This window comes from Solanum pennellii, chromosome 2 (assembly GCF_001406875.1).
Source record: "Solanum pennellii chromosome 2, SPENNV200".
NCBI lineage: Eukaryota > Viridiplantae > Streptophyta > Magnoliopsida > Solanales > Solanaceae > Solanum > Solanum pennellii.
Window position 1 is genome coordinate 54,520,818 of NC_028638.1, and position 18,106 is coordinate 54,538,923.

The window sequence follows — 18,106 nt, forward strand, 5'->3', positions numbered from 1 at the left end:
TGAGTTTTGATTGTCGTTATTGAAATATTTCAAATTATATTTTTAATTTTATGCATAGCTTAATTTTTTTAAACATAATAATTACAATTACCTAATTAGAGCTCATCAAATTAACATAAGACAGGAGCACAAGACTACAATATTAGTGCTTGGCTCTTTAATTTGTTATCTAGGGTTGATATATATGAACTAGAGTGTTTTGAGTTTTGACTGTTATTGTTAAACTAGTTTATATTATATTTAAAAAATTATGTGAAATGAAATTTAAATTTATTTATATAATAACTACAACAAAATTAATTAATTTTAAAAATTCATAATTAGTTTCAAAAAATACTAATTTGAGCAAAAGAAAATATTAATACTATGACTATAACTATGTAAACTTAATATATTTTAACAAATTATTTTATAAAAATTAATTTTTTAATAAAACAACAAATAATACTCTAAAGAAAAATATATATGTTATAAAACTTTAACAGTTCATGCTTTAACATACGTGTGTTCTCATTATTATCAAAGAACTATATGAAGATGTTTTTCTTTTATTTATTTTTTTTATAAAAGTTTCTTTTGAAATCTTAAAGAACTTTTTATATTCGTCCGGTATTATTATAATTTTTCAATGAAGCGACATCAACATTTCTATCCAAAAAATAACTTTTTAAGTTTCTTATATTTAAATTAAAAAAATATTAATTTAAATGAGTCTTTATTGGTGTATGATATGATTCATATAAATCGAGGATAAGAAGACAACTACATAATAGAATAAACATTATTGTAGTTTCAGTTTTCTTCATTTTACTCACATACATTCTAAGTATAATCAAGATAGAATATATTTTTATTATTTAACTTCTTTTTAGAAATTCGATGCATAGCAACAACTCCCTTAAATAAATAGGAGTAATTGTTTTGCATGCTGGTTAATTTCACATTTTTAATTTTGAATATTATAAATATCATATTTTAATATTTAAATTTTTCTTTTTTCATTAAAAAATAAGAAATGAAAAATAAATAAATAAAAAATAAGTAAAAAGGAGGAATATTGAAACGAAAAAAGAGATATAGTTTTTTTACTATTTTTTATTAAGTTTTTTACTACCATGCATATTTTCTATTTAGATCTTGAAAATTTCAAAAGAAAAGAGTGGTGAAACTTATATATTTTGTTTGGTGGATTTTGTGGTTCATTTTTAATATTTAACTATGAAATCATAAATAATTAATCTCATTAATCATTTCAATGCATTGAAAATATATTTGAAAACTACATTCAATATTTGAGTTAAAAGGTAAAAATGTTCAAAAACAAACTAGTTATAGTGTTAACATGTATTTTTACCATTCTAACCAAATTTTTAAGGCTAAAAGGATTTTTCCTATATACATATATATACATATAAAGACACTATAGAAATAGCCTAAGAAAAATATATACAAGGGCTTTGTTGTATCCTTCAAAAGAATTATTTGTATTTACCCAATATGTATATGGATACTATCTCTTTAATGAAAGTAATTACACGCTTCAAAGTCATCTTCTGGTTTAATTAAATTTTCTATTAGTATTATTTCTTCTAACACTATGAAGCAGAGCAAAAGTCATTTTCGATATTTGCTAAGCTCAAAAGAATGTCATTTTTCAGACAGTGAAAGTGTTACAACCATAGATAGATATATATAAAGGACTCCAACCAAGAAGAATAATTGGAAAGTTTTTCTCTTGTTTACCAAAAGAGTGGGAAAATAAATGTTTGACACTGAATTCTTGAAATAAAAAAAAACTAGCAGCCATTTAATGATCAAGGTTATGGTTTGTTTCTCTGTCAGGAAAAAACAAATCTTATTAATGGTAAAGTATAAGTTATTTCACATAAAGTTATGAAACTATATATCATATTCAATTGAGCTACAATAAAAAATAATTTAGTCGTAGCAAGCTAAGAAGAATCTGAGGATTCAAAAAATTGAATAATATGTATCACTTATTTAAATTATCATGTATTCCAAAAGTTTTACTTTTATATCGAGTCACACATTTTCACAATGAAGAAAATATTCATTTATGATAATCTTTGAGGACCACATACGATGGAGTTTTAAGTTTATTGTAAGCTTCCCCTACCCCATGTGGAAGTTAAACGGCCTATATGACGATTAAAGAGAGACACTGTTTAGGTCGTAAATATGAAAGAAGGTATATATTTCTATGTACACCAATTAATTTTCAACTCCAAGAATTAAAGTGCCTGTTGATGCAGACCAGTGGATCAACCAGTACTCCATGACTTGCCTACCGTCAACCTTATGGATTTATTTGCCCTGATTTCTTATCATAAATACATTTTTTTCTTAAGAAAAAATTTTAATATTTTGACTAGTATTTTTTTTTGTAGAAAAGATTTTAAGACTTCATGAGAGTCCGTTTGAATGGGCTTAAAAAAAATAACTTTTAAAAATTACTTTTGAAAGTGCTGAAACTTATTTTAAAAATAAGTAATTACGTGTTTGGATAGAAGTGCTTCAGTTGAAGAAAAAGTTATTGATGTGTTTGGCAAATAAGTACTGAAAAACACTTTTTTTTATCAAAATATTTGAAATACCCTTAAAACTGTTAACATGATAAAAAGTTAATTAATTTAAAATTTTTATACTTAAAAAAATTAAAACAAAACTAATTTATATTTTACATCTATAATTAATAATATTTCCTATCATTCACATATTTCTTTATCATCACAAATTTTTTATAATAATAATAATAATAATAATAAATAAATAAATAATAATAATAATAATAAAAATAATTATAATTATAAAAGTAATAATAATAATAATAATAATAATAAATAAAAATAATAATAATAATAAAATAAAAAAAATAATAATAATAAAAGAATTAAGGGCAAAAAGGTAATATACTTGGTCAACATAAAATGACTTTTAAGTTGAAAAACAAAAGCACCCCTCACCTAATTTTTAGCTTTTGGCTTAAAATAAATCATTTTTGACATAAAATAAATCACTTTGATTGTTGTCAAACACTCTAATAAGTCAAAAACTAACTTTTAAGTTAGTTTGACAATCTTTTAAGCCCATCCAAACCGGCTCTAAATATATGTTTGTTTGTTTTAACTTGATTAACATTCAATATATAGTTTTAAGGGCTTTGAGTATTTTGGTTGTGGGTCACAAGTTTGATACGTATCACTTGTGTGAACCTCTCATGTATTTCGAGTGAATTGGTTAAGGTTGTTTCTCTCTATATTTTGTACTCTCATATTTATATAGTGGATTGTTCATCTCCTTTGTGGACGTAGATGATTGACTGTATCACGTTGAATTTTTGTATCTTTTGATATATTTCTCGTTTGTCTTTTTACTTATCGTCTTTTAAAATTACTTTACTAGCTTTTATATTATACGTGCTTATTTTCGATCCTAACATATGCAATGAATATCAATAAAATAGCAAGAAACAACGAATCTATTGACAATATGAAAGTAGTTAAATAGATTAAACTTGTCATTCGATGAGATATTGTCCAACTAAGTAAGTAAAAAAGCAAGCTTGAGAGATGTTGGTTTAGAGAACTTGAGATTAGGAGTATAATAGAGCCAAAAAGGCTATTTTCGTACTTATATTTTGGGTCAAAGAGAGCCAAAAGGCTATTTTCGTACTACAGTATTCTTTTTTGTCAAAATAAAATAATTATAGGCACGTAGAATAAATTAATAATGGATAGAATATCGAAAGGGACATATTTGCAAATCACTTGATAACTTTGCAGGACGACATTCCTAGGACGAGATTTCCAATTATATTTCTCTCGGTTTTGGAGTTACAATTTATTTTTCATTTTATCAAAGTAAAATATCGATCAAAATACTTTCTCTAAAAAAATAAGTCACACAAATAATTAAAATAGAAAAAATAAGTTATACAAGTAACAATACAAATTCATCATTTGTTCTTGGCTATCCTTCTTGTTGAGATAATATTTATTTACTTGTCCAATAAAAATATGAATATTAAATAAAAAATCCATTTGTTTTTCGATAAAGTATTTTCCTTTTTAAAAAACAGACCCTAAATAAAAAAAATAAAAAATAAAAAAATTGATTGGACCACGGTGAAGCAGAAGAAGCTGGGCCGGGCAGCAGTAAAGGAGAATTAAAGGCTTATGACCCACACCTTTGGGTCTGGGCTAGCTCCTCGTGGCCCCTCTTTTTGTCCTTTCTTCTATTAATAAGCCCTTTTTATCCTTCAACAAGTGTCCAGGCCCGTCACCACCAATTTTTCCTAATACTTTTGCCACTCATCTTCCGATATACGATAATGAAATTCATGATTTTATTATTTAGGTATCATATATGTACATAAATTAATTTAAAGTATTTCAGTAGAGTAACGTCATCAACTTCTTAGCAAAAAAAAAAAATACTATATGATTTGAGCTTTTAAAATTATGATTCAATAAAAGTTAAAATTGAAAAACAAATTAATATTTAAAATCATACTTATTTGACGTCATTCATTTGGAATGTGCAAATAAATAACAATTTTATAAAAAATTAAAGGCATAATATATAAATATGCTCTTTAATTTGATTTTAAATTATTTTTATACCCTTTAATTTTGGGTGTACACAACTAAACACTTAAACTTGTATAAAATTGAACAAAATAGACACATATGTCATGTCATTTTTTGTCCTACTTTGTGTCTTACGTTTATTTTGCCATGTAAAACTCATATGTTTATTTATTTAAAAGTAAATTGAAAATTAAAATTAAAATTTAAAATCAAATTTAAAATCTAATATATGCATTAATGTCCAAATTAAATAACCAATACTTGGAGTTAATAATAATTAAAGGAAACTTTCTAAAATACAATGTAGAAATTACTCTATATTTTCTTCCTTTCGGTCACAATAATGATTACATATTAAATGCGAGGCGTTGCCAGAAAATGAAAATAAAAATAAAAACAAAAACGCAGCGATTGGCGGCACCAAGGCCTGCACTGTCAGTCTATTATATAAGCTGCTCTTTGTATTATTTATATATATATATTTTTTCAAGCATATAATTACTCCACTTCAATTTTTTTGTAGGTAATAAATACGAGTACTTCACATTATTGAATTTCTTTTATTAAAGCTTCCAAAATAAGTAACAAAGGTATTCTATTGCCTATAATATTTGCCTTTTTAATTTTCCTGTGCAAAAAATAGATTTAACACTACAAATTAATCGATCGTATAAATGTATCTGTTTCTTAAATTTCACTTGGTAATTATATTACTAAATGAATATTAATAAATTTAATAGATCGCTTAGTCCCAAATAAAAAATTCAGCATTAAAGTTTTTGATCAATGAGTTATTACACACTTGTCCAATGATGATTGTTTATAGTTAGGGAAGGTCAATGAAAATATAAATAAATGACTTCTTAAAAAAAATTAATACGCACAAATTCAATAATTATCAAAACATCTAGTATTTTGTTCTAGAGGTTATATATGAAATATTTTAATTGTTTCCGACCTTAATTCTGGTTACATTAAATAGTATTTTATCATATTACATGAGATCTCTAAGGGTTTTTGAAAGCAAATATTAATTGCTACTACTATATATATATATATATATATATATATATGAAAATATTTGTATTTAAAGTATGTGGAAATATTTAATAACGATCACCTAGCTTTAGTAAACATGTTTTATTTTATAATTGCACAAGGCTTAAGTACTCAATTTTGTTAATTGATTGAATTTTGATTTTGAAATAATATTTTAACATGTATTTATGATAATATTGAATAAAATAATTTAAACATAAAATTGAATAGGGAGGTGGACTAAGATTAGCTAATGTTGTTTGTTAGGCTAACATTCGGTAAGACCCTACTTTATAAATGAATACTATTAATTATTTAGCACGTTGCTGTTGTTAAGGATCTTAGGTTCTTCTTGTCAATATATTCATGCAAGTGCCAAGCTTATTTATATAAATTCCAAACATATCCTAACAGTTTCTTCAAGTGAGAGACTACATTAAATAAAAAAAAGATTTTTTTAAAACACAATAAAATAATAGAAATCATTGGTAATAAGTTCATAATATTGCCAAAAAAATACAATAATGTAATGTATTAAAATAAAAAAGAGGAAGTTAGCTAAGGGAAAAGGCAAAAGGAAATCCTAAAGGGACCCACCAAATATTGTGATAGGATAATAAAGAATCCTTTCATTTTCTATTAATCGTATACTTTTTGAGTTTTCTGAACTCTAAAATAGAGTAAGAGAAACGCTTTATCCTGAAGTAGGATTTCATAGCAATAATAAAAATATATTTAATGTAATTAAAAAAATAAATTGAAAAAGTTAAATATATTATTTATTATGATTTAATTGATTTATATATATAGATTTATGATTCACATTAATATTTTGGGTTCAGTTTAAATATTACACGTGCCAGTGATAAAGGAACATTGGAAGGGTAGTGTCCGTGCAATCTTGTAAAAGTAGAGAATTTGCTTATAAAAAAAGCCTTGACTCAAATAAAGCATATCAAATCAAGTATGCAAAAAAATAAAAAGAGAAGAGCAAATAGTACAACAAATAAAGCAATACCAAAAGTAAAGAAAACAACAAATAATAATACAATCAAAGAATAAAAATAACAATAATGATATATTGGATCGAAAAATAAAAATAACAATAATGATATATTAGACTATGTACTAGCCTTATTCCTTGATTTTTAACTTCATATCCTCTTATTTTGGATCATGATGTTGTTAAGCTGCAGGTGATTAGTGTTCTCTTATCACCTCCAGTCGAAACTTCTTCGTCTGTCTTTACCTCTCCTCATATCCACTATATCTAACTTCTCAAACTTCCTGAGGTTTCTATGCCTCAAATTCCTTTTTTTTTATGTTTAAATTATCTCATTCTCGCTTCATAAATCTGAATTATGTGAATCCAAAGTAGTTACTGTAGTTAAAAAATTAAAAAGAAAAAAAAAAGGAATCCTATTGGGTACTAGTAGATTTGCACATGATTTCATACTATATGATGTGCTGTTATGAAATTAATATCTTTATCCCGTCCCTGTCGCTGACCTTTCTATCCTCTTGCTGTCTCTCTCCTTATTTACTCCTTCTTTCTCTCATTATTATTATTATTTCAGTACTATCAACTATTACTACTCTCCAATCTCTATTAGTTGAAGCACCATCAATTTTCTTTACATAATATAAGGTACCACAACTCCTACAAATTAAACTACTTTGTTCATCATTTTCTCTCCAGACTAGTCGCCATTTCGTCGATGGGTCGATCTCCGTGTTGTGACAAAGTTGGCCTGAAAAAAGGACCTTGGACACCTGAAGAAGATCAAAAACTCTTAGCTTATATCGAAGAACATGGTCATGGTAGCTGGCGCGCATTACCTACCAAAGCTGGTATGCGTTCACTTCAATACTGATGGTGTAAAAATTCTTTAATACTAAAATTTTATCTTATTTAATTTCGGTTAATTTGCAGGACTTCAAAGATGTGGTAAGAGTTGCAGGCTCAGGTGGACTAATTACCTTAGGCCTGATATCAAGAGAGGAAAATTCACTTTACAAGAAGAACAAACCATCATTCAACTTCATGCTCTCTTAGGGAATAGGTATTTTCAATTTTCTTCTCTCTTTAGTCGGTTCAACTGAATGAAATTCATTTCAAACTCACTGAATCTAGATCTTGAATTTATTTTAGCGATAATCAGAATTCTTTTAGTTTTAGTAGAGAACTAATGGGAAATTGGACCAAAAAATTATCAATAAAATGTTTATGCTTATTATTGTACCCTCTTCTTCTAATAATAACTACAAAATATTTGCAGAACCACTTGTTTTAGCATGATTTGTTTTCACTAGCTGACATTCAGTTACGTCCAATTAAATTTGACATTTTTATAATCAGATCTGCACAAATACTATTGCACGTTGATATACCTGGCCTAGTATTTTTCTTCAGTGAAAGTGAGGGGTATTTTTGTAGTATTGTCCTTTTGTCTCAAGTATCTAAAATCAATTGAAATTTTTATTTATTTCCTAATTCAAAATTAATAAATCTCTAATAATCCATGGATGAAAACAAAGTTTTCCTTTTTTGTTTGGTTGTTGTAAAGAGGCTTGTCTTTACATATTCTTTTTAAAATTTAACATATTCTTTTGTTGTCTTGTTCTTAGGTGGTCGGCCATAGCCACTCATTTACCCAAACGAACAGATAATGAGATCAAGAATTATTGGAATACTCATCTCAAGAAACGGCTAGTGAAAATGGGGATCGACCCAGTGACCCACAAGCCGAAGAACGATGCCTTGTTGTCCAATGACGGTCAGTCTAAAAACGCAGCTAACCTTAGCCACATGGCTCAGTGGGAAAGTGCCCGGCTAGAAGCCGAAGCTAGACTCGCTAGACAATCTAAACTCCGGTCCAATAGTTACCAAAATTCACTCGCATCTCAAGAATTTACCGCTCCTTCACCTTCTAGTCCTCTTAGTAAACCCGTTGTGGCCTCAGCACGTTGTCTCAACGTGCTGAAAGCCTGGAACGGTGTTTGGACCAAACCAATGAATGAAGGTTCGGTCGCGAGTGCTAATGCTGGTATTTCAGTTACGGGAGCACTCGCGAGGGATTTGGAATCTCCTACTTCTACACTAGGCTATTTCGAAAATGCGCAACATATTACATCATCAGGAATTGGAGGAAGTTCTAATACAGTTTTGTATGAATTTGTTGGAAATTCATCAGGGTCTAGTGAAGGTGGAATTATGAATAATGATGAAAGTGAAGAAGATTGGAAGGAATTTGGGAACTCATCAACTGGACATTTGCCTCAATACAGTAAAGATGTTATTAATGAAAATTCAATTTCATTCACGTCAGGACTACAAGATTTAACTCTACCAATGGACACAACATGGACAACAGAATCCTCAAGGTCAAATACAGAGCAAATTTCCCCTGCCAATTTTGTGGAAACATTTACAGATCTATTGCTTAGCAATTCCGGCGACGGCGATTTATCGGAAGGCGGTGGCACGGAATCCGATAACGGAGGGGAAGGTAGTGGCAGTGGAAATCCAAATGAGAACTGTGAAGATAACAAGAATTACTGGAATAGCATTTTTAACTTAGTGAATAATCCTTCTCCATCTGATTCATCTATGTTCTAATTAGAGTAGTTTTTTTTGTTTTTTTTTTAATTTTTACTAGTGATTTTGAGTCAATAATTCTTAGTTATTGTGTTCATGTGTGTGTCCGTTACAGCAAATGACTAGTGTGGTGTGAAATTTACAAGTGTGGAGAAAAGAACACCATGTGTAGATTTGACTCTTTATTTTCTCTGACCTCATGTTGATTGTCTTCATGTCCATAAGCTATGATCAAGTGTGTTGGTTCAATTAATTCAACACCCAACTGTTCCAATTTGTCTTTCTTATTTCAAATTTATGATTAAATTTACGCATTTCTAATGTAAATTATCTTTCTTATTTGAACTAAAAGAAAAAAATATACACAGAAATTATTTTCAAAAAATCAGAAAAAATTGATAATGAATGAAAAATAACTAATAAAAAATTAATAAAAAGCATTCTCCCCGATACTTGTTAGGTCTACCTCAATTTTCTGCTCCTTGTGCCCATTATATCAAACTTTCAAACCTCCTGCCTAGCCCCTAGGGCAACTGCACATCTTATCTTTGAATATACTGCATCAATTTATTCGATCACCAAATATATAGAAACGGTCTAAACAAATCAATCAGTATCACCGCACATTTCAATTCTGATTTTTTTAAATAAATTTTATACACACTAAATTTAATCATGACTTTAGTGCTGTTCGTTTCACGTCACATTCTTGCTATCATGCAAGGATATCTACAGTTTGCTCTTCACCACAAATTTATTCAAATTAACCCTCGTAGAACTAGTGTTAGATTTTAAAAATTCTGTTATTATATTTTTTTCCGATCTAAAAGTTTCCTTATAATAAATACTAATAATATATTGCTATCAGCTTTCTAAAAGTCACATTACAATTTTCGTATTCTTTTAATAGCTACGTACAACCTTTTAGTCCTTATATATGTGAGTCCGGAGTCTAAAGGGTGAAAAATGTTAACAAAATTTTCAAAATGGTATATAAAAATATTTTTTTATCAAAACGGTAAAATCGCTGAGGAAGCAGCGATTCTATCCGCCGGAGTTTTGAAAAATCACTGCTATAGCAGCGATTTGTACATTTGCATTTTTTTAAAAAAAAATATTTAAAAACAAATCGCTGCACGAACAACGATTTACATAATATTTTTAATTTTTTTTAAGGAAATCACCTAAATTTGTTTATTTGAGCACTTAAAATGCCAAAACAAAATCAATAAATCAAATAATTTGTTTTCTTTAATTTGTTTAAAAATCAAATGTTATGTTATAACAGCATTATAGGAGCCCATTTGGACTAATTAAAGTCAACAAGAGCACCTCTAACTGGCTGTTGTGGGTTTGGCAATGAGCCAGTGACACATCAATATTTTATGTTATGTAAATCGCTGCAACTTGCTTAATAATTAAAAAAAAAGTTATTTATTGTAAATCGCTACGAGTGCAGCGATTTACTTAAAAATTAAATTTTTTTTAGGTAAATAGCTGTTTTTGCAGCGATATTTATTTAATATTTAAAAAAATATATATTATATAAATCGCTGCAAGTGCAGCGATTTGTATTGATTTTTTTTTTAAAAAAAATGCAAATATACAAATCGCTGTTATAGCAGTGATATTCCAAAACTCCAGCAGACAAAATCGCTGCTTCCTTAGTGATTTTACCGTTTTGATAAAAAAATATTTTCATATACCGTTTTAAAAAGTTTGTTAATATTTTTCACCTTTTAGACTCTGAATTCTTATATATGTGCACCTATAAGGTAGGGAATTCCGATGTAGATAAAGACATTTAATTCCTACGTTCTATTGATCACCTTGAATTCCATTTAATCAAACAATAAGCAGCCTAAATGTCACTTTAAAATTTTATATTATCTCAAGACTAATGAATATACTATATAAAAACAATAGCAAGTAATAGTTTAATTGCCGCTAGATATATTTTATGGAGATAATCATTATATTCGTAAACGTTTATAAAGCATATAGCAACAGCAAATCTAATATATACAAACATAGTGTTAACCTTATCTTTAACGGAAATGTAGTTTGGATCAAGTGCTAGCAGTACATTTATATCATGTTTTAAATAGCAAACTCACTATATTAGTCTTTGATAATTAAAGAACACCTAAATAACCGGCTACATATGTTTATGCCTCTTTAATTTGAGTTGAATATTTCAAAAGATCAATTAATATGCACTTCATTACTATTTAACACAGCATGCTTATATTATACAGTTAATATAAACAAATAACGCCAGTAAAGCAATCCGTACCATATTAATTTCCAAATGAACAAGAGTAAAACCAAGGCAAACAAAAATATGAAGATGGAAAAGTTTTTGTTGTTTTTTCCACCCTCAGATCCCATCTTTTATTTTCAATGGAAAATAATGGAATTCCAGGGAATATTTTTCAGTATTAAAAAGGTATGTGATAAATTAGAAAGAGACCCTCGTCATGGGTAGCATCTTTTAAATTAGATTAATTTTTAGGACCATTATATAAAGGTCACTTTAAATTTTGCCCTAGCAAGTTTGCCAAGTCGAGACAATAACTTTTAATATTTGTCAATCTTGACATGGTATGGTCCCTTTTTAATTAGTATGTTTGACTTGTTGAAAATATTTTCTCAATAAATAATAGTTTTTTTTTCATGTCTCATATTAGTTTATTATTTTTTATACGCATATTAAGATAATAAATAAAAAAATTATTTACTAATTTCACTCCTTCAAATTTTTTTAGATTTTAATTACCAATACTTTTTTTGATTTAGTGAGGTAATAACTAATATGGAATAATTATTTTTAGTTAGATAATAAACTAATATGGAATACAAAGAATATTATACTTCATCTGTTAACTTTAGTTGTCAATTACTTTCTTTTACAGTGAAACGATAAGAACTCTGACTAATATTTTATAATACATTTTTATTATATTAATATTAGAAATTTACAATTTATAATACTTTTCATATATTTTTTTAATATCTAATAAAATATTAAATTAATATAATTTTTTTAAATATCTAATAAAATATTAAATTAATATAATATTTTTAAATATTTAATAAAATATTAAGTTACTATAATTCAATTTATTTTAATAATTTAATTTAATTAATTTTTAAAAAACACAACACAAACCATTAAAAATGAAGAAAGGGGTACAAATTATAAGATCAAGGATGAAAAATAAAAAGGTGACGTGGAAGAAAGAATATCTTGCACTTTGTTTGGTTCTCAATTGGATTTTCGATTAGCGACAGAAATCTTGTAAAAGTCATTTTTTCTCGAAAAATCTGCTGTCACTATTGAGTCTCTTTCGAATTGAATTAATACTACTAATTGAGTTGCTTATCAATCTTAATTATTGTCGAAAATAAAGACACAATAAGACGATATTTAATACAACTTCTTTCTACTAACTTATTACTCCTATTATTTAATCACGAGTAATATTGTTAAGAGGTAAACATTGAAGGGACATTTTTTCTATCACCTCAACATATACTCTATTGATTTCTATTTATATGTTATTATTTTAAATTTTATATTTTTATTTAATAATTTTTTAAAATCAAATTTTAAATAAATGAATTTAAGTTAACTTATTTTGATTAATTAAATAATAAGTAATAAATATTATCAATCATTTAATTTTTCTATATTGGTAAAATTCTTACATTCAAGGCTAATGACTTTTATGAGTTAAGTAGGAAGAATAATGTAATCTATGTATTAATTTTATCAAATGATAAATATTAAAATTTATCTATTTTTTTTATAATGATGTCACACGAATAGAAATGAAGCAAGAAGTAGTAAATGTTGGGTTTTAGCAAGTGTGAATGGAAAAAAAAAAGGAAAGAGAGAATATGAAAAGTGAGGGAACTACTTTGGAGGGAAAATGAAAAGGCATTTGCAAAGTGCAAATGAAAGTCATTTCTCCCATATCGGCAAAAGAATTGGAAATTGTTGTCCTTATAGAAGGAAACACTTCCATTACTTCTTAAAGAGCTAAGAAGAAGATGCCCCCTCGCGCCGTCGTCGTCGCTCGCTCGGCTTTGGCTTTGGCTTCCATTAATCAGTTTTTTTTTTAAATCAAATAAATCCTGTTAATATTATCTCTTATAAATTTGCGGGTAACGGTAACATTCCGAAAAGTCGTTACTTTTCCGAAAAGTCGTTACTTTCCAAAAAGTAGTTATTTTCCTAACAGACACATTTTTTCGAAAAGTTGTTAATTTTTCCAAAAGACACAACTTTCTGGAATAAACAGGTCTGAACAGATTTCTCTGAACAGACACGTTTCTTGCTGAAAATGGCAATAAAAGGAAGTCAATTTTTGATTTTTCAAACACTGAAAATTTTTCTTTCTCTGCATTTATTTTTCTCTCAAATAAAATCAAAGTGTCGATCGACTGAGTCTGTGTGACTTGTTGCTGTTCTTAAGTTCGTTGAAGTTAAAGAAGTTTGAGGTACCGCTATTTCTTTAACAGGTTTAATCCGTTTTATCTTGGGAGAAATTAATCCATAACCTTGGGTACAGTGAGGGGATTAAATTTCTTAAGGACACACAGTAGTTTCTGTGGACTCGGATTAATTCTTGTATTTTATATTTTTCTGCTTCATCTTATTTCTGTTTCTGTTTATTAACCTTATAAATACAGGTTATTGTAAGAATAACAGTAAATAGTAACGGTAATAATCATAAATAGAAATAAGAGTCAAGTTATTACCATTCCTATATTATTATCATTCCAAACTCAATAATAAGTATTTTTTTCAGAAACGAAAATTAAAAGAAATTATAGAATTAAATCCTGTCTCAATGATTCTCTTATATTATAAAAATTAAAAAAAAGATATGAACTAAACCTTTAAAATATAGAAAGCAATAAGGTATGAATAAAATAATTGTGACATGGAGTGGTGTCCCATGCCCAATGTTATAACAAAAAAAACATGGTTAACGTGCTTTACTTCTACTTCCTAATTTAGGTAGAAACTTAACAATATCTAAAATATGATCTTATATTTAAAGCTAGTAGTGCCCATCTTCAACAATTACATTTCCTCTACTTTAATTATTCCTCTATGTTAAACGAAAAAAATGCAAACTATTATTAGTAATGGCAAATTATTATTTTTGTAATGCTACATCATATCAGTTTTATTTTATTTTCAAAAAATACATGTAGAAAAAGAACCCACACCTTAACAATGTATGTATGTTATACAATTTGCTTCATTTACCAAACAAGGTACATGGGTGGATCTAGTGAACGAAATATGAGTCATTCGAACTCAATCACTATGGCTTAATTAGCTGTATGTATATTTCTAAGAAACTTCCCTAAATAAGTATAAATGATAGATTTTAATTAGTTAATTAAACAAGATTCTAAAAAAATTCCCCAACAAATTTATAAAGTTCAAATTTTAAATTTATCTATAATAAGGTATACTATTTTCAATAATAAATATCTTAAGGTATATATGTAATGGAAGAGCAGAAGGCTTTGAATACACTAGAAGGTTGGAAGAGAAACAGCAGCGTCAAAATTATTAAATAGATTTTTTGTTTGTTTATATATCACTATTTAAATTCGTGCATTATAATTCATTTTTAAAGATAACGTTCTTAATATAAATTTTATTTGTTCCTAAGAATTTCAATTAAACCCAATACCACTAAAAAATACAGAAAACATTTCAACCATCTCATCATAATCCGTATTCATAAAATTATATAGGTGCAACAACACATGCATTGCAGCATTGATCTGTGGTAGAATATAACTACACGAATGTAGGAATTGAACGACATGATGAGTCCCCATCTTCATCTATTATTATATTAGCTAGAAATATGCATGGCCTTCCAAATCACATGCATTTATTGTACATCATCATTGAAGATTTATATCTTCCTATATAGGTCAAAATATATAAACATCATCTTTTAACTTGGCTTCGACAGATAATTATACCCTCTAATTTTGAATGTATACAAATAAACATTTAATCTTGTATAAAATTAAACAAGTAGACACATTTGTCCTACATGACATAATACACATAGGACACCATATATGATAAAAAAATTTCATATAGGGACACATTCATTCAATTTTATATAACTTTAAATGTCTACTTGTACATATCCAAAATTAAAGATGATTAAGGGTCATGTTTATATATTGTGTCTAGTATTATCTTTGATATATATATATATATTATTAGTCTTTTAAATAATTTTTGTAATTAATTCTTAAAATATATTATAATATCTCTTAATCATAATAATATTTTTCAGCATTATTATTCGTCAAACCTTTAAATACATCATTGTACTATCGTTCCAATTTCCAACAAATTTAATGACGCGTACATCATACATGAAACAAGAAAATTGTACTCATTATATAAATTCTTCTGATATCCGTAACTTCCAACCATAAAAAGATACTAGCAACTAAAATGATTTGATTATTCAGTAAGATTATATAGATATAATATAATAAATAATTTATATATACTAATGGTATAAACAAGGCATTTCTTCATACGCACGTTTTTTTACTACTTGACAATGTAAATTTTTTTTCACTTTAATATTTAACAGCTAATTTATAGTTTATTCTTTATGATAAAAACATCAAACAGGAATAAATACATTTTGTTTATTGTTTGGTCGTGAGTGAAGAAATATTTGTTGAGAACACATAGTATCGCTTAAATTCCTCGACAAAAGAAAAGATACATCAATGAGAAAAGGATAGCAATGAGTTAGCCCCAAATATACTTTGAGTAATTTTTCGATTTATTTTTATTTGTCACATTTATACATAAAAGTTCATTTAAATAATTTTTAAAATTAAATTATAAAAAAGATACTATAAATTACATTTTTTCATATTAAAGTAAGGGAAAATGGTCTGATATGCCCTTCAACTTTGTCATTTAGAGCTGATATACCCCTTGTTATAAAAGTGGCTCATATATACCCATACTTGTAAACAAATGACTCACATATACCCTTTTCCTCTAACGGAAATGAAAAAAAAATAATTTTAATCTAAATTTTTATTAATTTTTTCTAAAAAATATAATCCCATATGAGTAAATTTAATCCTCGTCAAACATATTTTTTTTGACTTTTTTTTGTTTCAATGACTAATTTGTAATTATTATTTTGATAATCAAATTTATTTATGTTTCACTAATATTTTTGTAAAACTTATTGTAGATGACCAAATTTTTTCTTCGAATACGAAATTAAATTACATTACACACATAAAAAAACAGTTTAATTTTTTTTTCTTTAAACTAAGGAATGAAAGAAAAAAACAAAATAAGAACAAGAAACTCAAATAATTATAATAAAAGAAGTCAAAAAATAATTTATGCATGAAAAAAATTAAAATATACCTTGAACTTTGATAGAAGAATCATATATACCCCTAATTTTTTTTTTTTAAAGAAAATTAGAAGTAATAAATATAAATTCAAAACTAATTTTTAACTTCCGTTAAATGAAGGGTATATGTGAGCCATTTTGTAACGACAGGGGTATATGTGAGCCGTTTGTATAACAGTAAGGGCATATATGAGCCACTTTTATAACGAAGGATATATCAGCTCCAAATGACAAAGTTGAGGAATATATCTGACCCTTTTCCCTTAAGGTAATGAAATTATATATTTTAAAATATTAATCAAAATATATATAAATTAACTTTTAAAAAACATAATACGATAAATAAAAATATATAAGCCAAATAATTAGAAGAATTAAAAGAGCCAGGCTGTGAGGAAAGAAGACTGTGGGGGAAGTATTGAGCAAGAGTCCAACATTGAATTTATTAACGATGTTACATTTGATTGTACAAACCGCATTTATTTCTTCTCTAATTAATTACTATCACATGGCTCTCTTCTATTTATCCCTTCCCGGTCCGCTACTTCCTATATATTTTACACGTAATAAAGTCTGATTAATTAAAATTTTTATTGCATTTTTATTTAAAAGTAAGTGTTTTTTATTATTTTTTTTTTGTTTCAAAATTTTTGATAGAAAAAAAAATATCCTTATATAATATACTAGGTGGTGTAAGCAATACCTTCTATATCTTTTATTATTTTATTTAATCACACATGCATTTCTCCTTTAATTTCACAATATGGTAATACCTAATTAATATCAATGAATCGATGGAACGAACTTCCCAAACGTGCAACCATATTTCGTATAGTTTTACAACACATATTTGTACTCAATTGGAATAAAAGTTTGGGAACCTAACCTCTCCAAAAGGCATCTTGAACTTCATAATATTATTTGACATTTAATCATTACTCCTCTCCGGTCAAAAATAATTGATGTTTTAAAAAAGCAAGATAAGATATTTAGTACTCTTGATAATTTGCCCTCTGACTCATTTCAATCAAATTTAATGATAATTATATCACCTATAAAGAAAAGAAAATGGTACTTTCTTTGTTCACTTTTATTTGTAAGTTATTCTGAAAATAGATTATCAGTTTTATCTATTATTTTTAAAATATCAAGAAAAGATAATAATTTATTTTATGTAATACCCTCAACATTAAATGTTTATTTTTCAAGGCATAGTTTGATAAAATACTTATATCAATATAATTTTCTTAATAGGTATATCATGTCAAAGTGTAACAAGTAAAAGAAGTCAAAATGTGATAAGAAAAAGTAAACGGTATTCTGTAGGAGTAATTTATCATTTTATGAGTAAGCGAATTCCTAAACTCATGTATCCAAGCCTAAAACTTTTTGGTATGGAGGGATTGATA

At 26.8% G+C, this 18,106-nt stretch overlaps 1 protein-coding gene across 1 annotated transcript; it reads left to right on the top strand.

Moving 5' to 3' along the window:
• The first annotated feature begins 7,216 nt into the window (after positions 1 to 7,216).
• On the top strand, positions 7,217 to 9,520 carry LOC107008652 (transcription factor MYB16). Its single transcript, XM_015207774.2, has 3 exons — positions 7,217 to 7,499; positions 7,582 to 7,711; positions 8,277 to 9,520. Exons 1-3 carry the CDS (start codon positions 7,367 to 7,369, stop codon positions 9,265 to 9,267), a joined length of 1,254 nt encoding a protein of 417 aa, XP_015063260.1. The 5' UTR covers positions 7,217 to 7,366; the 3' UTR covers positions 9,268 to 9,520.
• The last annotated feature ends 8,586 nt before the right edge of the window (positions 9,521 to 18,106 follow it).